The following is a 23,273-nucleotide window of genomic DNA, read 5'->3' as shown; positions in this document are numbered from 1 at the left end:
TTAAAAGGCCGGAGCAGCCGCGGAGAGGCCGAGGTGCGGGAAGGGGCGCCGGCGGCTTCGCAGCTCCGGCGCGGCGCTCAGCAGTCCTGCTTGGGCTTCTCCAGGGAACGGCTGAGCTTCCTGAGGGTCTTCTTGATGCGCAGGGCGGTGAGGCGGGCGGAGGGGCTCTGGTACCAGCACTCCTTCATGACCCTCGCCAGGGCGGACAGCACCTGCCGGGGGGGGAGAAGCGGTTTTGATGGGAGACAAGGGGAACGCGGGGCCGGCGGGACATGTCCTCGCTCCGGCGGGACGTACCGAGTCGGAGTAGAGGCGGTTGGGCACCGCGGGGGTCTGCTGGTCGACGCACACCACCTTCTTCATGTCCTCGAAGCTGGGGTCGCTGGGCACCACGTCGAAGAAGGGCGGCCGGTACTCCTCCACGATGCCTGCGGCGAGGAGGAGGAGGAGGAGGAAGGGGGCCCTGAGCGCCGCCCCGGCTCGTCACCCGCCTCGCCTGGAGCCCAGCAGCTGGGGCCACCCCGAGCTGGCAGCCGCTGCTCCGGGGACAAATCCCCGGCTCCGGCGCTGCATCGCGTGGCTGCGCGGGGTCCGCTCTGCCGGGCCAGGACCGGCTCTAGCACCGGCACCAGCCTTAGCGCTGGCGCTGGCTCTAGCACCGGCTCTAGCATTGATACTGGCTCTAGCACTGGCTCTAGCATCAGCACCAGCTCTAAACTGGCATCAGCTCTAGCATCAGCACTGGGTCTAGCAGTGACGCTGGCTCTAGCATCAGCACCGGCTCTAGCACCGGCATCGGCTCTGGCTCTAGCACCATATCTAGCACTGGCACCGGCTCTAGCCCTGGCTCTAGAACTGACACCGGCTCTAGCACCAGCTCCAGCACTGCCTTCCTGTCCTGGTGCCCCCTCGCAGCCCAGCACCTCTGCCCGCACCTCCAACAGCCCTGGCTGGACCCCGGCTAATCCTGGCTCAGCGCATCCACGCATCCGCGGGGTCTCGCCCCTGGAGCCGCCCCACGCGCCCCAGGCCCCCCCGTGCCCTGCGCCGCCGCGGCGGCTCCCCGAGCCCTGGCACCCGCTGGCCCCACAGGGGTTAAATCCTGCCAGCTCGAGGTCCCAGCCCACACGCGGCTGCACTAATTCGGAGTAAACGCTCAATCCGAAGGAGCCCCGGAGCAGCAAACGAGATTATCCCGGGCCAGACGGCACCTCGGGCACCTCCCGCTCCTCCCCGATTCAATTAGCGTCATTAATGGACTGCGCTGGCGGGGGACAGCGGTGGCACCGGCCACGGACCCGCGCGGGAGCCGGAGGTCCCGGCTGTGGCCGGCTTCCAGGCAGCGCTCGCCGCCGCTCGTTTTCTAATCAGCGCTGAACAAACGCGGCGCTGATTGAGCCTAATGGGCCCTTTAATCAGGGAGCCGGGCGCTGACACGCGATTACAGTGTTTATAATTTACAGCTAATCTGCCGGGCGCGGGGAGGAGCGAGGGAGCAGATGCAGAGCCGGCGCCGCCGCGCTCCGCTCCCGCGCTCACCGTTGACGGCCGTGCGCCGGGCGATCTCCCAGAGCACCAGCCCGAACGCCCAGATGTCCGTCTTCTTGTAGGACTCGAAGCAGTCGGTGCGGATCTGCTCGCTCAGCACCTCGGGGGCCATGTAGCGCTTGGTGCCCACCCGCGGGTTGTTGCCGATGTCCAGGTAGTCGCTGCCCTGCGAGTGCATGACGGCCAGCCCTGCGGCGAGGCGCCGGGTCAGCGTCCCGCGCGCGCGTCCCCCCCCCCGTCCCCCCCCGCCGTCCCCGTCTCACCCAGGTCGGCGATGCAGCACTGCCGGTTGCTCTTCACCAGGATGTTCCTGCTCTTGAGGTCGCGGTGGGCGATGGCCGGCTTGCCCTGGGTGCCGAAGATCTCCACGTGCAGGTGCACGAGGCCGCAGATGATGGAGGAGGCCAGCGCCAGGCAGCTCTCGCTGTCCAGGGCCGTGCGCTGCAGGTAGTCGTAGAGGGAGCCGTTCTCGTGGTAGTGGGTGATGAGCCACAGCTGGGTGCTGGAGTTCCTCGACGTCATGTCGGAGGCGATGAAGCCTGGCGGGGAGGAGAGCGGCGAGGCGTGGAGCGGCCGGGCGGTGGCCGGTCCCCGTCCCCGTCCCGGCGCTCACCCAGGATGTTGTCGTGCCGCAGCAGCACCGTGTTGTAGATCTCCGTCTCGCGGAACCACGACTGCTCGTCCCGCGAGGAGAAGATCTTCACGGCCACGCTCTCGCCGTGCCACACGCCGCGCCACACCTCACCGTAGCGCCCTTTGCCTGGGTGGTGGGACACCCGTGGCACCCCCGTCACCCATCCCTGCCGGCCCCGGTTCCCGCGGGAATTGCAACGGGATGGCAGGGTCGACGCTCCCGGCACGCTCCGGCACGCGGTGCCTCCGTTGGCGTCAGCCAACGGCGCCGGGTCCCAGCCGCCCTCTGCGGTCAGACTTTGCAGTCGTGACCACTGCAGCGACGGGAGCCTGGCGCGCGCACGGGCAACCGGCCGGGGGTTTGGGGTAGCCGAGGGGGGCGAAAGCCACCGCCGCCGTCACTTACCCACGCACTCGACCAGCGTGATCTGCCGGGCCACCGTGCGCTGCACGAGGAAGGGCAGCCCCGAGCCGCTGCCCGTGGTGCAGTCGTCGTTGAGCAGGTCCTGCAAGAGGGGGCCGGCGGCGAGGTGAGCGGGGGCCTCCCCGCGCCGTGGGGTGCCGGCCGGCCGGCCGCCCCCCCGGGGGCTCGCCCACCTCCAGGGTGCTGTCTCCCAGCACGGACGCCTTCAGCACGAGGTCGGTGTCGCCGGCGCGGCTGCGGGCCGCCGTGCGGCGGTGCTGGGCCAGCTTCCAGCCGACGAGCGCCGTGAGCGCCGCGAGGACGAGGAGCGCCAGCAGCGGCACGAAGATCAGCAGGAGCAGGCTGGGCAGTGGGGGCGACTTCCCCAGCTCCTCTTCGCCTGGCGGGGGGAGATGCCGGGTGGGACCCGAGGCCGCAGAGCAGCCGGCGCGGCACCGCGGCCCCGTCCTACCTTGCAGGTAGATCTCCAGTTCGGCGTTGCACATGGTGACGTTGCAGCACCTCATGCCGAAGTGCTCCATGACGGGGCCGCGGCAGTGCTCCAGGAGGTGCTGCGAGAAGCAGCCCCTGTTCTGGGTGATTTTCCCGTCCTCCTTCCTCTTGCTGACGAAGCACAGCTTCCCCGAGCAGCTGGAGGAGTTGCAGCGCGGCACGTCGCAGGCGCACATCAGCTCGTCTGCGGGGCGCGAGCACAGGGCGCGCTTGCTGCGGGGCTGCGGCGGTGCCTCCCTCCGCGGCGGCCCAGCGCGGGCAGCCGCCGGCGGTTTTGGGGTAAACCGTGTTTTTCCAAGGACCCTGAAGCAGCTTTGCAGAGCAGGAGCCCCGGACTGCGGAGGTCCGGCTCATCCGGAGCATCCCTGCTCCCCAGAGGCATGCAGGGCCGGAGGCGAGCGGGGAAAACGAGCCCAGCAATAAGCAACAGGGCTGCCAGCGCCGGGGTCACATCCTGCCCGCGGAGGCCTCCTGGCTGCCTTCGGAGACCCTCACTCCAGAGGGGCTGTTTCCCAGGAGCCAAAGCAGCTCCGGAGCACCCGGCTCCGTGTGGGGTCCCAGAGGTGCCCGGCTGCAGCCGCAAGCCCTGGGAGCCTCTCACCCTCCGGCTCCGGGTGCTGTGCGGCTGCCCAGCAGGATGCATTTCGGGATGCGCTTCGGGAGCCGGGCTCCGAAGCCGGGATCGCCGCCCCAGTGCTTCCCCTGGCGGCGAGGCGGCGATGGCCGGGCGATACCCGCGCCGGCCGGCCCGGCCGCATTCCTGCCGCCCAATATAGTCCTGCCCTTTTGCGCGAAAATATCCCTCCTGGAATCAGCAAGTTCAGGGCGAGGGCAGCCAGACGGGGACTGGCCGGAGCCCGCGGCAAACCCGAAAAGCATCGGACCCCGCACAGGGCCCCTGCCCCGGGGTCATTTTTTTGCACGGTTTTGCTACTCACCGGTGGCGAAGCTCAGCGAAACGCTCAGCATTGCCAGCAGCGCCGTCCCGGCGGCTCCTCGGGGCATTTTTCTGCAGAAAACAGATGTGGGGAAGGGCTCAGCCTCACTGCCCGGCACGGGTGCCCTGCTCCCGGGAATGCCGCGGGCGCCTTGCAGGGGACCCATCGCCAGGTGCCCCCTGCCGCCCCGGGGCCGCGACGGGCCAGGGAAGGAAGCGGGAGCCTTCGCGTCCGACGGCGATGGGCCGGGAGGGAAGCAGCACTAGGTAGGATGTGCTTGCTCCGAGTGGAATTTGGCTCCGGACGTCCAGGTTACCACCCCTTCCTGAAAACAATTCCCTGGGATCACCGGACACGTGTGCACGGAGGAATTTGCGAGCCCGCTTCCCCGGCGCAGGGGGACATCGCGCTCCGGCAGCGCCCCAAAGCCGGGAGAGCAGCCGTGGGAATCCCAGGGAGCGGGGCGCCGGCTGCGCCTGCACGGCTCCAGCGACCTTCCTTTATTTGAACGATTTATATCTCGGCGTCTTCCAACTGCACTGCAAAAACGCAACCCCTGCGCAGCCCCTGCGAGCTGCGGTTTGGGAACGGCCGCGAGCCCCAAGCCCCCGGCCCGGCTCGCCTGCCCTGGACGCCGGCTGCACCGTCGCGCTGGCCCCGGCTCCCGGCAGCTGGCCAGAGATTTGGGATTTTTGCACCGAGCTTATCAATGACCCAAGTGGAGCCAGTGCAGGCAGCCAAAAATGTTCCAGCTGCTCCTTTGGGGAAGGTTTGGTTGGTTTTGTTTTTTTGTTTTTAAATGCTCATAACAGAGAAACTTCTGCCAAGCCAAACACGACAGAGGCTGGATCTCACCCCGGCCCCTCGCCTCCCCTCGGTATCCCTCTGCTTTCGGCTCCCCATCGCTCCGCGGCCGAGACCTCGGCCCTCCGCGTCCAGTCCCACCTCGCGTCGCGCTCCGCCGCCCGGGGTTTCTCGCATAAACAAGGCAAAGGCTCCGTTTCCTGCAATTCAAGGAGCCCTGCCCATCGCAGCCGGGACAGGAATCAAGATTGTTTAGATTCTGGCCTCGATGGGGAAACGCAGTCACGCAAGCACCGACCTCGTAAATATACACGCACATATCTGTCCCGGACAGGCCTCCAGCCGCAGCACTGCACAAAATGCATCTTTCCTCCCGAAAATAGCTCGCTTTGTTGCTGCTCGCAGAGAGGAAGCCCCCGAGGGGCTGGAGGGCGGGTGCCAGAGCCAGAGCTGCTCCGGGGCACCCGGCGGCTCCGGGGCTGGAGCGCTGCCCTGCCAGCCGGGAAACCACTGCTGCGATGCTCAGCGCATTTGCTGGGCTGCAAGCTGGACAGACGGACAGGCGGCTCCAGGGAAATCCGGACACCGGATAGTGCCCAAAGCAGCCGGCTGTGCCCAGCAGTCTGGGCTCCCCGCTGTGCTGAGCCCGGCGCCCATCCCTGCTTCCTTCCAAAGGGAGCTTTGCTCCAAAAGCTGAGGATTTGGTTTCCCGCGCCCTCCACGCTGCCGAGCCTCTTCCCACACGTCTTGCCAGTTCCGCAGCCTCCAGTCTCCCTGCCAACACCCTGGCGTTAGCTGGAAAAGTGTCGCTTTACCAGCCTCCAGGATGCTCTCGGGCACGTGTCCTCCGCCTTGCTTTGCTCTGCAATTAGGACAGCCATGAAATGCATCTTTTTGACAAAACCACAAGGTTTGTCAGTGCTAAACAAAATCAAATCTTAATCCAGGCTCACAGGTCAAGGCAGCAACCCGAATCCAAGCACCTCAGCTGAGAGCCTTCCTCCCTTCCTCCTTCATTCCAACACGCACATCCAAGCTGCAGCTTACAGACACCCCCCCCCAGCCCAGGGCAACTTTTCCAGCCCAAGTCACAAGATCCAAAAGGATCAATGGCGTGAAGTCGCTGCAGTTTTGCATCCTTTCATCCTTAAGGATCTGCAGAAACGTCTTGAGCAAGAGCTTCCCTGGGTCTGAATGGAGACGCAGAAGTGAAGGGACAGGCTGGGAAGCTGCGGGAGAGAGATCGCACAGGAGGCAGTAGGAGACATGGCACTGGGCGATGCCGGTGCTCCTTGGAGCACGGGACTGGCTGGAAACAGGGCGTCCCAGGAAGGCGAAGGCTGCGGCTTGCTCCCTCCATGCCCTGGGAAATGGGATATGGTGCACATTCCTTGCAAACAGCACCACAAGGTAGATGTTTTTTGCTCTTCTCAGCAGTTATTTCCATGGGCTCCGAAGGTTTCCAGAGCAGTCTTAATGCACAGTGGGCACGGAGAGATTACTGCTGCACACCCTGCCTGGTCATACCGCCATGCAGGGCTCTGCAAAGCCCCTGGGGAATACGCTTTTAGTTAAAAAAAAAAAAAGTCAGGAGGCGCCAGGCACATGCCCTAGGGCGAGGGGAGAAACAGGGCAGCCGGCGGGTATAGCGGCTGATCAAGCCTTATCCGTCCTGTCTTATCTCAGAGGAACTTTTTCCTGCTGCGGTGACAAATACCCCGGTAATGTCACTCCTTTCGCTTAGCCGCCTACCCCTGCCCTTTAGCTGCACGGCTCTGCAGAGCCGCCCTGCACGCTGCTTTCTGCTTTACAATCCCAGCGCTTCCTCTCCCCTCCGCGGTTACTGCTGTTCCTGCGAGTTTTCTTAGTAGCAGGATGCAGCTCCTGACTCAGTTCCCCATTCGTTGCTCTCTTGCAGGGAACCGGCCGCCGCAGGGACCCTCCCGCCGGCCCACGCCACGGCGGGCAGCAGCGCGACAGCGCAAGCGCTGCTGCGGCACGCGGAGACGGAGGGGAGGAGGGAGCCGGGCGCGCGCAGGCTTTCGGCAAAGCAGGCTGCGGGCGCGAAGGGCTGGATCTAGCGCAGCTCCCACCTGCCCATCGGCAGAGACATTCTCATCCTCCGAAGCACGCGGGTGCGCTAGGCACGCGAGGAAAGGTGGCGTTTAGAGTGAAGGGAGGTGCGTTGAGTCAGGATCAGTCCAGATGCAGGGTCTGATCCAGAGCAGACGCAGCTTGCCAGGCACCGTGCGGAACGGGGCTGGTTGCAGCAACGCGGCGCTGCCCTGGCCCTGCCTGCACCTACGGCGATCGTTGCACCACAAACGAGACACCCAAAAATAACAACTCAGACAATTTGTTACAGAAACAGGAAACAATGCGGATATTCCATGTATCTATTCCATGTATCTATGTATCCAGAGAATGGTAAAGGAGAGGTTTTTTGGCTTGACCCTTTGCTACGAGCTTTAAAGAGGTCCCTGCAGCGCATCTCAGAGCCCCCCAGACTGCAAAAATCAGGTTTCTTTGCTCTGAAAACTGAGCCCTTCCTCCCAGCAGCAGCCGCTTCGCTGGTCTGACAACACCATATCGCAGAGCTGCCTTTGCATCTGCAAAATCTCATTAGCTTCGATAGCCAGTGCAACCCGAGGAGCCAGGGTCAAGCTCTCCTCCAGCCTGTCCTGCACCGATACAACTCGTCTTATACCTCAAAGGTGGCCGAGTTGCTCCAGTTTTCCTAACTGGCCATTTTGCTTTTCCAGTTTGGGCCTTTGAAAGCGCCTCGGGGGCTTGGCTCTGTTAAACAATTTAACATTTAGCACAGATTTTTCCTCTCTGCCTCCCCTTCCCGGCTGGGGTGTTAGTGACGGAACAGCCCTGGCCCCCTGCAGCGCAGCGCAGGGTCTCCACCGTTGGCTTTCCCTGATCGGGTGAAAACTGTCCCTTTTTCTCAGTCCTTGCTTTCTGTCTCTTCGCCACTGTCTGACTCACAATAGCTTTTTACCTCAAAACCTTTTGGAACAAACCTTGCAAAAGACCTTTCTGAAAGTCAAAATCAATCACGGCAGTTAGCTCTTCCGTACCCGCTCTTTTTTAGGAAGTATGTTAGTGAAATAAAGTTTTGCTTTGCAGAAACAGTGTTGTGTTGAAATATCGTCTTGTGTCGCTGCCTTCCAACTGCTTCATTTCTCTGTCATTTCGAGTCATTAACCAGGGTTTTGAACTTTCCCTCATTTTAGCTCAGGCCTTTTAAAAAATACACCCATGTTTACTGCTTTTCAGCTCTCTGCTACAGTCTTTCAGTTCCAGGTTCTTGTTAGAAGCCATCTATGATTTCAGCTCTTTAATGAGGATCTGGGGACAGATCCTGCTATTAGCTGTACTGGTGTAAATCCAGATTTATGCTAGTGGCTTTGCCAGAGTCCAGATTCCTCCGTTACCCTGAAGTAAACCCGTGTCCTAACCACTGCGATGGAAATAGGGCCAAATTCTGATCTCAGTTACACTAGTGTAAAATCAAGAGGAAAAGCTGATTTTGATGCTGTTACTCCAGGTCTGGATTCATTTATCCGAGGCCAGACTCTGTCCCATACGCAGCAGCAAATAACCCATGCGGATGGCAGCGGATCTGAGTCTTAAAAGGTGATGAAAATTTTGTGGGAATGAAAGGAAGACCCTGAGGAACAGTCCATTTCAGCAAGTAACGGAGAGCCAGGACCAAGCCAGAGGCTGGAAGGAGTTACAAATGCAGACTGGATCCTCGACTGGTTTGAGCTAGCGATGTTCCGATTTCCCTCCCATGCGGATCTACACCGGCTCCGAACTCCTCGCTACTCCTTTTTCTGCCCTGGACAGCAGCCTCCCAACCATCCCGAACCCCCAGAGCACGCAACGTTTTCCAACTCACCTACAGCTCTGCCCCTTCGCCGGGCAGCATCGGCCCCGGCCGGCCAGTCCCGCGGGCGCACGGAGCGGTGCCCGAGCCCAGCTCCCTCCTCTCCCACCTCTCCTCCTCTTCGTCCCCAGCAGGGCTCGGGCGATGCTTTCCCAGACGCGATCCCTTCGTCCCCGGGAACCTCCCCGCGTCCCTTCCGAGCCTGGGTCCGACACTCGGAGGAGATGCGCTCGGCTCAGCCTGGGCAGCTCTCCTCCGTGCTGCGCACTCCGGCCTGGAGGAGCTTCATGGGTCGGCTGCCCTCCCGTGCGCGCCGCGCGCCGACCTCCCCAGCGCTGCCGACGGGGCAGAGCGCAGGCTCCCGCGCAAACCCCGGCCGCGGCGGCACCCGTCCCGCCTGGGCACGGGGCGGCGAGTCTCAGTTCCCGTCCCGACCCCGGGGGCTCCGCTCTGCGTCCCTGTTGTCCGAATGCAGCGGTTTGGCAAGCGCTCTGTGATCTGGATGTGGGAGAAGTAAAAAAAAAATAAAAAAATGTTTCTTATTACTGCCTCTTCCTGCCTGGCTTTTCTCCACCACTCCCAGCTAATAAAGCATTTCCTATTGCTGAGCACACATCCACATCCAGCCTCCCTTCCTCCCGCACACACCGGGCCCCAGCTCCATCCTGGTTGCTCTCCCTCGTCCCATTCCTCCCACCCTGTCCTTCACCAGGAGCTTTACCTTACTTTCCCCACTTTCAAATAAAAACCCACCGCTTGAGCTGCGTGCAGCCAAGGGAGCATCCATCACATCCCCTCCATGAGCGTCTAAAGGCCTTTGCGTCTGGCAGAAATGCAGCTGGTTGGTTCGGTTGTACCTGGGTTAGGAACAGTCCAAAGAGATGCAAGGGCTGGCGCGGGTACGGCATCAGGCAGCACCGCCAGCGCAAGCCAGACGTGGCCAGAGTGTCCCGGCAGGACTTTGGGGCAGCTACGTCAGGACAGGGGCTCCTGGGCCTAATGCAACACTGGGGGGTGCTGTCAAAGGTTGGCCTTGTAAGGGATGCTCTGTGCTGTCCATGAGTGGCAACCTAAAGGAGCAGAGCTGGGCTGGCGTGGATCAACGGGGTCCGACAGGCGTCCACTGCGGGGCACAGGTAGCTCCCATCCAGGGCGAGAGATGCTACCGCTGCGAGATACGCCGTCCCCCACTACAGACACTGCAACGTGGTCCTTGAGACCACACAGCCATATTAGCAAGCGTTGGGACATCAGCCCCGGTGATGTTCCCACAGCAGGAGGATGGGGTCCTTCCTGCCGCCCCAGCTGGCCCCGCAGCTCCTCGCCGAGACACCACGTGCAGGTCAGCGGAAGCGACGCTTCCCCTTTTGCCATTTTAGACTCATTCTTTTGGCCATTCCAGGTTCAGCTGCTTCACGCTGCTTCCATCCCCCCTCTTCTTCCTCTGACATGTTCCCAGAGCCTTCATCCTGGCTTCTGGCTCTCTCCCAGCTGCTTCTTCCTGACACCTTGACCAGCTTATTTGGGTAGGTAGGAGAAGGGAGCCAGCAACATTGGGCTGGCATTACATCCTCTTTTGCAATGAAGTTATGATTCCTCTCTCCTCTCTTTCGCAATGATTTCTTTCTCCTTTCCTCATTTCATCATGAGCCCAAACTACGCTCCTTGACCCTCCCTAGGCTGGGACAGGTTGGCCGGCTCTTAGACTAGGAAAGCATAAGCAGAGTTGTGCATCGATACACACGGTTTTGAGGTCTTGCTTTTTACCATTCCTCTGATATCTTATGAATTGCCTGGGGTCTAAGAAGTTAAACAAACAGCAGCACAAAACCAGAACAGAACAGGAACGACCTTCATTTGTGGCCTTGTCCATGAAAGACTCCTATTTATTGCGAGATTCCTGCCCCATTGCAAGTTTGGGGCTGGGGCGGGGGCGGAAGGAATTTTGCGGAGCTGGCGTCCACGCATGGGAAACGGGCAGTTTCCATCAGATAGGAGAGGGCTGTCTGCTGTGCCGACTGGAGAGGAAGTCTGTGCCTGCAGACGCCTTATCGCATTAACCATCTTTACTCCCGTGCACAGATCTCGGCCATCTGACTCCCAGGCAGCCCCTCCCAGAGTTATTCCTGGACGGCTCTTGTGTCATCGGCACGGTTCACGGTTGCAAGCAAATCGCTAAAGCTCATACAAAGCGCAAGGGCTTGTACCTGCACACGCTCATCCGTGTCTGGCTGGAGGTGCTTTTATTGTGGTCATCCGGAGCGCCAGAGAAGCTGAAGCATCGGTACGGGGATGATCAAGGTTTGCGCTCTTTGCGGGATCCAGCCAGAAGGCCCAAAGGGAGAGAAGCAGGAAGGTCAGGACAGCTACAAAAGCTCGGCCCAAGATGAAAGCCTTCATAACTGTAGTCAAGAATTTCAGCAGCCAAACGCTGCAGCGACCTTCCTCCCACGTGCAGGCTCTCGACTGAGGGCTGAAGCTGGCTGTTTTATTTGCTGTTATCTTCTAAAGAAAGGCCAAACCAGAGAAACTCAAATTTTCCAACGTGATCTTCATTGGGGGGAATAAATATACATATATATTTTTATAAAACCTTCTAAAAGTCACAGGGCCTAAATTCCAGCGGTACAGCAAGCAAGTGAGCCATGAAGGGGGAAGGAGGGAGAGCCCAGAGGAGCCCCAGCTACTGCAGACCTCACCTGGGACTGCCAGCAAGGGCCGTGACAGCAGCAGGGCTCGGAGACATCAGCGGTGGAAAAGCACCGGCTTCTCACCCTTGAGCTAAGGGAAAAATGAGTAAATGATCACCTAAAGTCACGGGCTCCCCCCGTGTCCGGCTGGCAGCCGTGCTGCTCCTTCCCGTCGCCCCCAGGACCTCTCCAGTGAAGGTGCTCCTTGTCTACTCAGTGGCGAGGGCTGTGCCCAGCCCCGGTCCTCCACGCTGGAGAGGAGCCGGGGTGGCCAGAGATGAAGCCTGCAAGAGCTCCTGGGCTCTATTTTCAGTCTGTGCCTTAAAAAAAAGGCAAGTGCAGGTTGGCACTCAGGGCTGGTATCTGTTCTCCTGCGTTATATGTGGTGGGACGCGAGATGCTTCCCCTCTCCGTGCCTCTGTTGGTGCATCTGCGAACTGGGAATGGGCAGGAGGGGGGAAGTTAATGTTTTGCTTCCCCAGACAAAACAGTAGCAGAAAGGGTGAAGTGTTACTGCCAGCATGACAAGCAACCTGAAGGTTTATTCATTAAATCAATGCTGTTAACATGGCAACCACTTCCATTTTAGTTTACACAGTCACGTTCCATCACAGTCTGCAAGATCAAGATCTCAATAAGATCAAAGAGGCAAAAAAAAAAAGAAAAGGAAAGAAAAGAAAAGAAAAACAACCCTTGCTGTCACAGACCTGCTCTCTTCATTTGTCACCAGCCCAAGGCAGCGAAGCGAGCAAACAGCCTGCCCAAAGGGGCGGCCGGGCTGCTGCAGCGCCAGGGACGACCTGTGCCTGCAGCGTCACCGCAAGATGCCTCCCGCTCTGTCCCTGGGGAAGCGGGTTCAAAGATCAGCCTGGCTCTGCTGCAAACAATGATATAGGAGATCTGGAGACAACGAACCTGCTTGGCGTTGCCCTCCCCGATTCCTCCCTCCCAGGCCAGCATTCCCTATCGCTTGGCTGCAGCTCCTGTTCCCACGTGGATTTTCGACCACCGTTGCTCATGCCCCAGGAGCTGCCTCCGCAGCACGTTGTGCCTCGGGACCCAAACCCGAGGTGCACAGGCACTGATGGGCCTCGCCAGGCACCCGAGCGCACCACCTGCAAACCACCGAATGAAGCAAGCAGGTCCAAGGGGACTGTCTGGGACCTGACACTGCTTCGCCCTGGCACCTAAGCTCTCTGCTTAGGGCTTCTTCTTCTCACCCTCTGCTTCCTCAGCTGCTCTCTTCTCATCCTTCAGCTCCTTGTATCGCCACTCGGGTGGTTCCAGCAGGTTCTTGTTCTTTGAGCGTTGCTTCTTCTCCTTGCAGGCAGGTGGGGAGGAAGCCTTGGTCAGTTTGATTTTAGGGATTTGGTCTCCAGGGAAGATGCTGTTCCTCCACAGCAGCCTCCAGGGCAGGAAGCTCCTGAGGCCAGCGATGGGTCGATATGGTGACAGCAGCCTGATCTCTGACACAGCTTGGCCGTTGCAAGAGGATCCCCCAGCACTGGAGCATGAGCTGGCTTCTGACTCAGGGTCCTGCTCTGGCGTGTGCTCCTTGAGGATCTCCAGCACAGACAGCCTGCGCTTGCCTACTTCTGGGGGATTGTTGGGGCAAATGGTTCGGCAAGCAGTGGCTACAAAGGGACTGGCCAGGCAGGTGGTCATCCTGACCATGTGGTCCATCACACCATCCTCCTCGGGGTCGCGGGGGAAGTTGAAGGTGAATGCAGACCGGATCTTCTCCGACAGCCTCCCCTCTGGATTTTGGGCTCAGGGCCTGGGCCACCCGCTCAGCCAAGGCTGGCCACTCTGGCAGGTACCAGTTGCTGAACTGTTCTGCCCACGGGCGCTGCAGGAGGTTCCGGATCTGAACAGTCATCTCAAAGCGCCCAGCAAACCTTGCCCAGTCTCCGGCCGTCTTCCCCGTGATGTGATCCACCGCTTCCAGGTCAGCTCCTGAGAACACCAGGATGCAAAGAGGCATCAAAGCACATCAGAGAGCGTCCCAGACCAGAACGCAGCCACAAGCTCCCTCGCTGCAGCAGAGGGAAACAGCAACACAAAGCCAAAAAAAACACAGGAAAAAACTGCATTTCATCTAAAAAAAATTTGAAACAAAGTTCAAAGCCCAGCATTTGAGGGGAAATGACCAGCAGGTGTCAGCCGCGGCCCAAGCTGGCCCTGGACTCCCAGGCCTGGGTTCAGAGGAGCTGCTGGGAAAGACCGAGCAGCTCTGAGCCACCCATCGCCAGAGCTGCCTCTTCCCTGCAAAGTCAGGGAGACCAGGCTCGTTCTTAGCTATTCAAGACTAATGCCAGACCTAAGACCAGCTGCGCACAGTGAGTCACAAGGCAGGAATGAAGTCCTCACACTCACTTAAACCTTGCAGCAAGAAAGCACCAGTGCAAAACCCCTCGAATCTTGCAAGAATCCTCGTAAAGACAGCAAGACAGTTGCCCCATTTAACCAGAGAGGAGACAGCCATGCTGAGACGTCAAAATAACAACCAACTCCTTTCGTGAGGACGTTCACATCTGCAAAAAATATACATCTTACCCAGAAATTCCTTGCGTTGTCTGAGAAAGACACTCACCCGCCAAGAGCAGGGCTGTCACGCAGTGCTCCTGCCCCTGCACGGCAGCCTTCATCAGGGCCGTCAGACCCCGGCAGTCTCTCTTATCGACTTCTAGAGCTGGGTAGTAGTTGAGGAGATAGTTGACTATGGTGATATGTCCTTAATCAGAGAGAAGCTGCGTTAGAGTTTTGACAGTTAACAAGTGATAACTATTTAATGCCTACTTATAGAAAGAACATTCAGCAACTGCATTTGATGAAGACAAAAATGCAGTAACTTGCAGGGAACCGGACCTAAAACATTCTGTTTTATTTTTTAAAAGCCTGGGTAATGAAACGCAGAGAACATTGCTAGCTCACCAGCTGCTTTGAGCAGATAAAGGGGGAAAGAATCCAACAATGCAAAAATCACCCATTCCAACAACTACACAGAAAGGAGGAATAAATTGTGATCCCCATTTTAAGATCCTACTTCGTTTCCCTCCGGGGTTAATCAACAAGGACTTATGCCAAAGGGAGCAGCATTATACTGCTGTAAGGAGAAAAATACATAAAACTGACAGAAGATTCAGTCTCTAAATGTGCAATTTATCAGCTCAGACCTTTTGTTGATGTAAATCACTGTAGCTCATTTGGCTTTATTGGAGAGCTGTTGGATTAGCTGAGCTGAAGGTCTGGCTCAATCGCTATTTCTGTTGCTAGAAACAATTAATCAGGCAGGACAAATTGCATGGCCAAGAGAACATTACTGTAAGAACCTCCACTTTTGCATAAGCTATCAATTTTTAAAGCTGTGCTAACATAACAAACCATGAACTTGGCACAGGGTGAGTCATTTTTCTTAGGACCCTTGAACTCACCGACTGATTGTTTTAGGGTCCTTGGAGGGGAAATCTAGGGGGTTACGTCACTTCTTGGGAGAAGTCTCAACGCGGGCTGTCGCGTACAAAGCGGCAGGGGATCAGCGTGGCGCCTACCTGCTTGGGCTGCCATCATTAGCGCGGTGTTCCCCTCGTTATCCTGGTGATTGATATTTATATACGGGCATTTCCTCAGCAGAGGCACAATGTCCGCAAAGCCCTCGTAGCAGGCGACCATCAGCCCATTCTGGAGAGGAGGCAGCACCAAGGTCCAAGGCTGTTGTCACACCGCCCTCCCCACCATGACGTTCTCCACAGCCTTGCCCTTCTCCCAGCCCTGCACAGCTGCTCCCACAGCACCATTCCATGTCTTTTTCCCCCCCCACACCCCAAACCAGGATGGGAAAACAGCTGATAACATGAGAAAAGTGAGGACATCCAGGTCTGCTCTGAGGACTGGTGCAAAACCAGGACACCCATGGATGGCTCAGCTCGCCGGTCCCTCAGGTCCGTGACTCTTGCTTCCCCAGCATTTCCAGCCAGGATCCTGCCTCCTGCGGTATCTGCTTCAGCAGCGGAAATTCTTCAGAATTTGCCTGTTCCTGAGAAATCCTCTTTCTAGTCACCACATCTCTGCCGAGGGCCCCCAGTGCCTGCACGCGCCTGGCACCCCGTCACTCACCCTCCCGTTGATGTCCAGCTCCGTGGCCTCCTGCCTGCTCACCCCACGCTCCAGTTTCCCTTGCACCAGCTTGGCATCGTTTCTGAGGCAGCACTGGTAGAGGCTGAGATCCTCAGCGCCGTCAGCCCTCACGGAGAGCTCGTAGCAAGGGCAGAGTCATCAGAGAAGATGCTGCTGGTATCTGAGGACTTGGACTCCTCACTTGACTCATCATCTTTCTCCTCCTCATAGTGCAACTCCAGCTCAGAGGCATCCGGGCTTGGAGCAGGGTCTGCAGCTTGTTCTCTTCCACCGCATTCATGTGTCATCCGGCCCATCCGGAGGGAGCGAGTCCAGCTTGGCACAGAGCCCTGCCTTGGGCCAGAAGCGTCTCCCCTGCTCGGAGAGGCCGTGGGCACTTCCGAACCTTTTGCTCCCTGCTGCACCAACACAAAGCAGCGCCCGGGAACCGTGCAGGGCCCAGGCTCCTCTCTCCCTGCGGCAAAATCTCAGCGAGCGCCAAAGGGCCAGTCGCTTCCCAGCCTCTGGGACAAAAACGCAACTAAAACTTCAGTCCTCTCCCCATTTCAAAGGCCTGCACCAAGAGCTTGGATGCTGCAGGACCTGTGCAGGGAGCTGCTCCTGACAGCGTTACCTACAGCGCAGAGCAGGGAAAACAAGGGGATATCGCAAGAGTTTGCAATTTGGATAAATTCATGACCAGAGCAGAGCCCTGGGTAGCAGCATCTAGCCAAGCATGTAGGGCTGAGATAATTTTCTAAACAGAAACCGACCATTAACTAGAGCCACAAGAGAGAAACCTTAGCAATTCCATTAAATTCTCCCATCCCTCTTAAAAACCCGGAGCCAGAAGCTGTCTGGGTGAGGGACACCCTCCTCTCACCTGGGGCCCTTCGGATCCTCCACGCAAGTCCCTCTTTGGCTGGGTGTCATCACTGCTCGGAGCAGGGAGAAGAGCTCTGTAAGACCCCACAGCCCATGGAAAGTTCACCCCCCTTTTAGCATGGAAAGAGGCTTCTGTTCCGGTCCTGCAATGACCTTTGAGCACTAAGCTGTGACGAGCTGCACGTTAATATGGGCTTAGCCAGCCAAGGCATCTTAATTTAAGCTGCTGCTTAAAATGGCTCCATGCATCCTGAGCAGGATCAGGACTGCTTGGGCAGGCTTTGGTGCCTTTAGCTGAGGAGCTGCTGCCCTTCTGCTGCTGTATTTTTATACCTGTCTCATCTCAGGGAGATACTGCTGCCTAAGCAGCACACACACCCCAGCCAAAAGCCCCCAAAAGGGGGGGGGGAGGCATTTCCAGCACCCTTTTTATGGAGGTGAATTTGCTGATCACGTGGACCTGAGCAATTGCTGCTCTTGCAAATGGCCCAGGTCGCCACAACCGGGCAGGTGAATTAAATAAACTCTTGCACTCGCACCTTGCGTGGTGCGTTTGAGGCCTGTCTCCACCACACCACCTTCACCTGGGGCTGCTTTGCTCTCATCGGTATCAGCTGAGGAGCTGCAAAAAGTGGTTTCCTGAATTTCACAGGAAACCTAAAGGCTTCCCTTGTCTTGCTCTTTAAAGGTGTTTTTTGGCTTGTTTGCTTTCTGCGTGTTTCCCCAGGACAGGGGACAGTCAGCCTGTGGGATCTGGGAATTGGCAGCTTTAGCCTCCGGATCAGCTACCCGTTTTCATGGCAAAATGGCCTGTGCATGGCACCAGTTTGGCAGGTCCCAGAGCGGATCACGGCAAGCTGCAGTATCCAGTTAAAGCAACCATTAAAGCAGAGTCCAAAAGGTGCCTTTGTGGGCATCCTTAAAAGAAAAAATAAGGAGCAGAGGAAGGGTCCTGGCTGCTTCCCCTGCACCGGGTGTGTTTTCCAGGGATGTGTGGGCCTCGATGGTGCAGGAACAGGGCTGTGCGCATGGCGTGTCCTCCCGAGCGCTTGCACCATCCCTGGCTCGTCGGTCCCCTTCCAGGGGCTTCCAGCATGGCTGGAGGCAAGGAGCCTTCCCGTCAGCCAGCCGCCGCCTTATCTCCAGGGAGGACCTGGAGCAGATTTACGGCTCACCGAGTTATCTGGGGGAGCTCTGCACCGTAATCGCCCGCCCGCAGCCGGCTGGAGCCTCGGAGCCGGTTGCATAAGGAGCGAAGCCGGCGGCGGCGGAGCCAGGCTGCCGATGGGAGCGCAAAGCGCTTGCTCTCCGTCTCGGGCCCCGCCTGAAAGGCTCGCCGCTCTCTTTTGGCAGGGGATGGGAAGGGTTTTCCTTCACTCTCCTTTTGCCTTGGGCAGCCAGGCCACGTAGCAAACAGGCAGGGTGGCAAAAGTGCGATTTTTTGCACTGCGTTTCGCCGTTAATGTGGGTTTTGCAAAGCCGCCGGTTGCCACAAGGGGATGCCACAGGCCAAAGGAGGAAGGCTGGGCGCCGGGTGCTCCTGCCTCGCTCGGGGATGTGCAAGGAACCCGCTGGATCCCAGGAACTGGTTCCAGGCTGCCCTCACCTACCCGGCGTGCTCACCCCCGCCCGCTCCGCTCCCAGGCCCCGTCCCTCTTTGCAGGGCGCTGGGTCCGTCGGTGCCGCAGCCAAACGCGGCGGGTCCATCATGCCACCGCGGAAAACATCCCCCGGAGCCGGGAAACCTGGGCTGCAAAGGCGAGCAGCCGCGGGGAGCCAACGCCGGTGGCCCCAAAGCGAGGTGGCTCCCGGCACGGCGTGGGGAGCATCCTGGTGCCTGCAGATCTCCTCTGCCGGGCTGCAGCGCTAGGGCAAATGAGATGCAGTCCGGCAATAAATAATTCGGTTCCTATGTGGAAAGAGCTCAGCTGGGAGAAGGAGACCTTCCCGGAGCGCTGGGGTGTGCTGCTTCCTGCGGGGAGGTGCTGCCCGGAGCAGCCCGGCAGGAGACAGAGCATCGCTCACTCTCCCGATGAACCCGAACACACTAAATCACCGCTGACGCTCGGGAGCATCCAGGCAGGTGGGGGGGCCGGGAAGCGCTTGGAATAAAGCCCTGATCTTTCACCCCTTGGTCAGGGTTTGGCTGGGAATGCCAAGCCTGGTGGTCCGGCCCGGGTCACTCATCCCTCACCGCCTGGTCATCTCCATCACAAAACCAGGGCGCAATAACTCAGCGTGGAAGGGAAGTGGCGGGTGTTGATTTAAATCCCGGGATGGGCTCTCCTAACCCCATCCTGGTCGGCTCCGGTCAGGGCTGGGGCATGGCTGAGCAGCATGTGAGCGGGAGAAAGACCCTCTCCCTTATCCAAAGCCCGGCAGCCCGAGCCCGGGGCGGGGGGGGGCCAAGCGGTGCTGAGGAACACCGGGCTCTGCCACCGGGGCCGGACAACGGTGTCGGAGCATCCGTCGCACGTGGGCGATCGCCTTGCTGCCCTGGTGGGACTGTGGGGCTCGGGCAGCCGAGACAAAACCCCCCTTTGACACCTTCGGCGAGGTGCTGTCACGCCTCCTCCGGTACCTCCGTTCCCACATTTCCCCTCCGCTTGCTTTCGCGCCTGGATACTTTGCTAAAGCCCGAAGCTGAGCGGCCGCCTCGTCCGGGAGCCGGAGCTGCAGCTGCCCTCGGCGCCCGGCTGGCCGTGGCATCCTCATGCCGTTGCCTTCGCCGCAGGATCCCGAGGAGGTGCCAAGCCTTCCCCTCCTGGGCCACGTTTCCCCAGTTTTCCCTTTGTCTCCGGGCCGGGAAGCGGCTCGGTGCAGCAGCCGCGTGCGACGGGGCCGAGCGCAGCGGGACCCCGACCCCCGGCACCCGCTGCCGTCCCACTAATCAGCCGCCAGAGCTCAAGGCTCGGTGCCGAGTGACTCCGGAGCAAGGTGACGTGCCCGTCCCCAGTGCCGGAGGGATGCACGGCCCCCGTGGGCTGCACGTGGGATCTGGCCATCCGAGAAGGAGCAGCTCCCGCTCCGCTGCCTCCGGGTCTGTCCCACTGAGGAGGGGGACGCCGGGATGCTGGGATGGATGCCGGGGCCGGCACCGTGCGCGCCGGGGCGCTGGGCCAAGCCGCTCCATCCCTGCTCGGATGCAGCTCCTCTCCCCATCCCGGCTTTTGCTCGGAGCAGATTTACTGCCATTTAGCTGGGGAGCAGCTCCGAGGCGAACGGAAATAGTTCACCCAAACCCAAATGGAGAATCGCCGCAGAGGAATTGCATTAACCTTGCGCTAAGCTATTTTTTGGCCAAACCTTTTATACATGTTGGATTCCCTTGTTACTCTCCCCCAAATCTGCGTTTTCTTCCTAAAGAAAGCCCGAAAGCCGGCAAAGCTGGTATCATTCGGAGGCTGCTATGCGGCACGGTGCGACCGTGCAAAGCTCAGATCTTTGGGGAAACCGAGCGAAACGTCACGCGAAATTCTTGCTTTACTCTGAGCGTCCCTGCTTTGTTCAGGAGCCTTTTTCCTCAGGCAACTTTGCGCCGTTTCTGCCCCCGACTTTTGGATTATAGTGCTGGAATTTGCCTTTTCTTTTTTTTTTTTTTAGGCCAGTTCGAGGCCAGCACGAATAATAAAGCAGAATTAAACCAAGGGGAAAAAAAAAATCACTCGAAGGAGGGTGTCCGCGGGGAGCAGGGGGCAGGATGGGGCCTGGGGCTGGGGCTGCCACGCGCTCCCCGAAACCGCTGCGGCGGCCAGGGCAGCTCTAATTACCGCCGTGACACCGTGCTTTTTAATCCAGGACCTTAGGGTTAAAAAAAATAAGCCCAACGAGAGAGGCTTTTCTGATTAAATTACAGATGGCCAGCAACAGCGCCCGGAGATCAATTGCAATTTCTCCTGTTTTTTTTTTTTTTTTTTTCGGAGGGGAGGGAAACGCTGGGGATGGAAAAGGAAGAGGAAGGAGGGGGAAGGAAATTAGACTTGCTAATCATCCCCCAGCCGTAATTACACCTAAAGAGGGCTGGTGCCACAGCAGGTCCCATGTGTGCGAGGAGCAATCCGGGGCCGCCGGGAACCATGGCAGGAGAACGGCTTCCCGCCGCCCTAATTGCGTTTCTGGTGCCGCAGATGGTGCCGGCTCGGGATCCTCGCTGCAAAGAAGACGGATCACGGCGCCCGGCGGGAGGTGGCCGGAGCGGGGACGGGGGGGGGATGGACGGACGGGAGTGTTATCCACGAGGCTTTTTTGCAAGGCGGCAGGGCGGCCGCAGTGGTCGGATGCTCGGTCCTTAGCACGGTCCTGAGCGCCGGAGCGGGTGCGACGGGGACGCGGCGCTCCGGGGAGCGGGCTGTGCCTCCGCGCGGGCCGGCGGGCGCACGGCATCCTCCTGCCTGGGGTGTTTCTTGAAACCGCGCTCTCGGAGCCAGGGGAATGCGTTGGGTTACTGGCATCTGTAAAGAAGCTCAGAGAAGTCTCTGCCCATCAGAGCTGCCCTTGAAAACGAAACCTGAGCACAGCGAGGGAGCGAGCGGCGGAAAGCAAATGCCAGGCGCTCGCCGCTCTCCGAAGCTGGTGGAGACAGCGCTGCTGCAGCGACCAAAACAACCGTTTTTTTCGTGCGTGTGGCAGGTGTGTCGTTTAGAAGTATTTCGCCTTATTCCTAACACAGTTTTGGGTAAGAGGCTGCTCGCTGGCAGGTGCGTGCGCGGCTGCGTCCAGCGAGGCTGCTCGTCACCGAAACACGGCTGCTGCTCGGGTGGAGCTTCCTGGCGGTGCCGTAAGCCGGCCCAGACCCGGATCACCCCCAAAAAGCTCCGAACCATGCTTAAAGCCACTCCATTGAGGCCTCCCGCTCTCCGAGCGAGCAAGAACAGCACGATCGGAAACAGAGGCCGGAAAGAGCCGGCAGCTTTCGCCAGGCGGCCGAGCACCGGGAGCGGCGTCCTAAGAGGGGCTATTACCAGGGCAGTTCACCCTGCTTAATGGGAACGGGCTTGTCATCCTTGGATTTATATTTTTCCTGGTGAAGGTTGCAGCAGGGGAGCGGGGAGCAGAGCGGAGCCGGCCGGGGGCTGCGGCCGGCAGCTCCGCGCGGGTGCCAGGGCCATGGGCAGCTCAGCGCCGGGGCGCGGGGAGGCCGGTTAACAGGGGGCAGCAGAAAGCTGCAAAACGCAGCCGCAGCCGCTACGAGAAGCAAGAAACGGCAGCGAAACGGAAAAGCCGTCCAAACACGGGCGGCAAAGCCGTTCCCGCTCGCCACGGCGCGCGCAAGCCCCCTGTGCCGGCAGCGCTGCGATCCCTCCTGCGGCTCCTCTGCCAGCGCCGCGTTATTAGGTTTTTGCAAAGCGTCGCAGGAGTGTTTGGAAGGTTAATTAGCACAAGGCTCCGCAGCCTGGGAAAGCGCGGTCGCAGCCGGGTTAGCCGTGGGGCAGCTGGTTCAGCCCGCCCGGCCGAAATAAAACCGCTGCTCCGAGGGCACCTCCTTGCACGGCTCGGCCGGGGGGGGTTGTTTTTTTCTCCCCCCACTCGAACCCCACGGAGAGAACCGGGATCAGCTCGACCCAGGAGCGGCTCACAGCCTTGCAATCGCACCTCGGTCGGGGCGAAACCGTTCTGCTCTCAGCGCGAATCCCTCCTGCAGGAAAGTGGCAGCCCAGCGTCCGCAGCCGGCTCTGCGTGTTCCCGGGCTCGCCGTGGGCATGGACCCCCATCCACTCCTGAGCCGGCGGGATGAGCTGCTGCGAGCCCGGGAATGGGAACAGGGCTGAAGCAGAGAGGACCAGGAGCGCGGCGCCAGCGGGGTCGGTGCTAACCAGCGGCTCCGGCTGCTTCCAAGCTGCCGCTCTCCCGGTCCGGCCCCGCTCGCCGGGGTGCGTGTGCACCGCTGTAACTCGACCCTCCCATTCCTGTCGTGTTTTACATGGCCGGGCATGTGGTTATATTTTGTTTTGCCAACCTTTGCTTTCCCCAAAGGAGGGAATGAAAGGGCCAGTGTGCCGCCAATTTATTGTGCCTCCCGAGAGCCCCACGGCTGCCGAAAAAGCAGATGCCTTCGGCTTAATCTGGCCTGTTGCTATGTAAACCTCCTTCCCGCTTTGATGTCCCCTATAAATACTCCATGTGTTTCCAATAAACTGGCATTTTTATCACTGGAGCTGTTAAAGGCAGATCTGTGTCGGATTTGTCCCCGGGCTCGGCTGGGGGTTGGCTCGGGATAACCTCCGTGGCCTCCCGCGCGGCTCCTCGCGCCGGGGGCTGGGGCGTCGCGGCGAGCACTGCTCGCTCAGGTCGCTTCCGCGCCTCGGACGGGCGACCACGAAGCGCAGGCGCCGCGGGGTCACCTCGGACATCTCGGTGTTTTCCCATCCCCTAAGGCTGCCGCTAAAGCCATGAGCTGCCGAAGGGCAAATGCACCTTTGCATTGCAGAAGCAAAGAACTCTCTTAACTCCCTTTTTTTTTTAACCTATTTCCCTGAGCTGTCAGGATGAAACCCACCTCGCCTGCTCACGAAACACCTTCTGAATCCCCCTGTTGCTCCCCGCCGCCCTCCCGCACGTATAAATCTCCTCGGATTGTCAGCGTTGCCCGAGGACGGAGCACGAACCCTCAAAAGCTCCGGGCGCCTCCCGACTGCAGTCCCGCGGAGCCGGTCGGGTCCCTGCGCCTTGCAGCTGATGCACCTGCTTTAGGAGCCTCTGGAAGCCCGGGGCTGGTGGAAGCAAAGCCTCCGGAGCAAGGCAGCAAGAGCAGCACGGACCGCTGGTTCCCGGGAGGGAGCAGGGTTTTAGTAGTGCACGAGGCTTCGGCGATGTTCCCGCCTGGAGGAGCTCGGTGGAAGAGCCTGGCT

At 59.6% G+C, this 23,273-nt stretch overlaps 2 protein-coding genes across 6 annotated transcripts; both read right to left on the bottom strand.

The window, feature by feature from the left end:
- Positions 1-6: 6 nt before the first annotated feature.
- Positions 7-10,981, bottom strand: ACVRL1 (activin A receptor like type 1). 5 transcript variants are annotated; one of them, XM_026084975.1, is made up of 12 exons: positions 10,942-10,981; positions 9,488-9,591; positions 8,747-9,232; positions 4,036-4,106; positions 3,057-3,281; positions 2,779-2,984; positions 2,588-2,687; positions 2,162-2,308; positions 1,812-2,087; positions 1,540-1,737; positions 298-428; positions 7-212 (listed from the first exon to the last, which is right to left on the bottom strand). In XM_026084975.1, exons 4-12 carry the CDS (start codon positions 4,100-4,102, stop codon positions 78-80), a joined length of 1,485 nt encoding a protein of 494 aa, XP_025940760.1. In that variant the 5' UTR covers positions 4,103-4,106; positions 8,747-9,232; positions 9,488-9,591; positions 10,942-10,981; the 3' UTR covers positions 7-77. The 5 variants fall into 5 exon arrangements, with proteins under 5 accessions (XP_025940760.1, XP_025940763.1, XP_025940758.1 ...); XM_026084978.1 differs by having other exon boundaries at positions 3,057-3,235; positions 10,942-10,980; XM_026084973.1 differs by lacking the exon at positions 10,942-10,981 and having other exon boundaries at positions 9,488-9,978.
- Positions 10,982-12,624: 1,643 nt separating this feature from the next.
- ANKRD33 (ankyrin repeat domain 33) lies at positions 12,625-15,848 on the bottom strand. The gene is given in 6 exon segments (XM_026084987.1): positions 12,625-13,183; positions 13,185-13,380; positions 14,018-14,158; positions 14,976-15,105; positions 15,541-15,671; positions 15,674-15,848. Coding segments are annotated over 6 exon segments (1,332 nt in total).
- Between the last annotated feature and the right edge of the window lie 7,425 nt (positions 15,849-23,273).

This window comes from Apteryx rowi, unplaced genomic scaffold (assembly GCF_003343035.1).
Source record: "Apteryx rowi isolate R43461 unplaced genomic scaffold, aptRow1 scaffold_657, whole genome shotgun sequence".
NCBI classification, from domain to species: domain Eukaryota; kingdom Metazoa; phylum Chordata; class Aves; order Apterygiformes; family Apterygidae; genus Apteryx; species Apteryx rowi.
The sequence above is the reverse complement of the archived record's forward strand: the minus strand, read 5'-3'. Positions and strand labels throughout refer to the sequence as shown.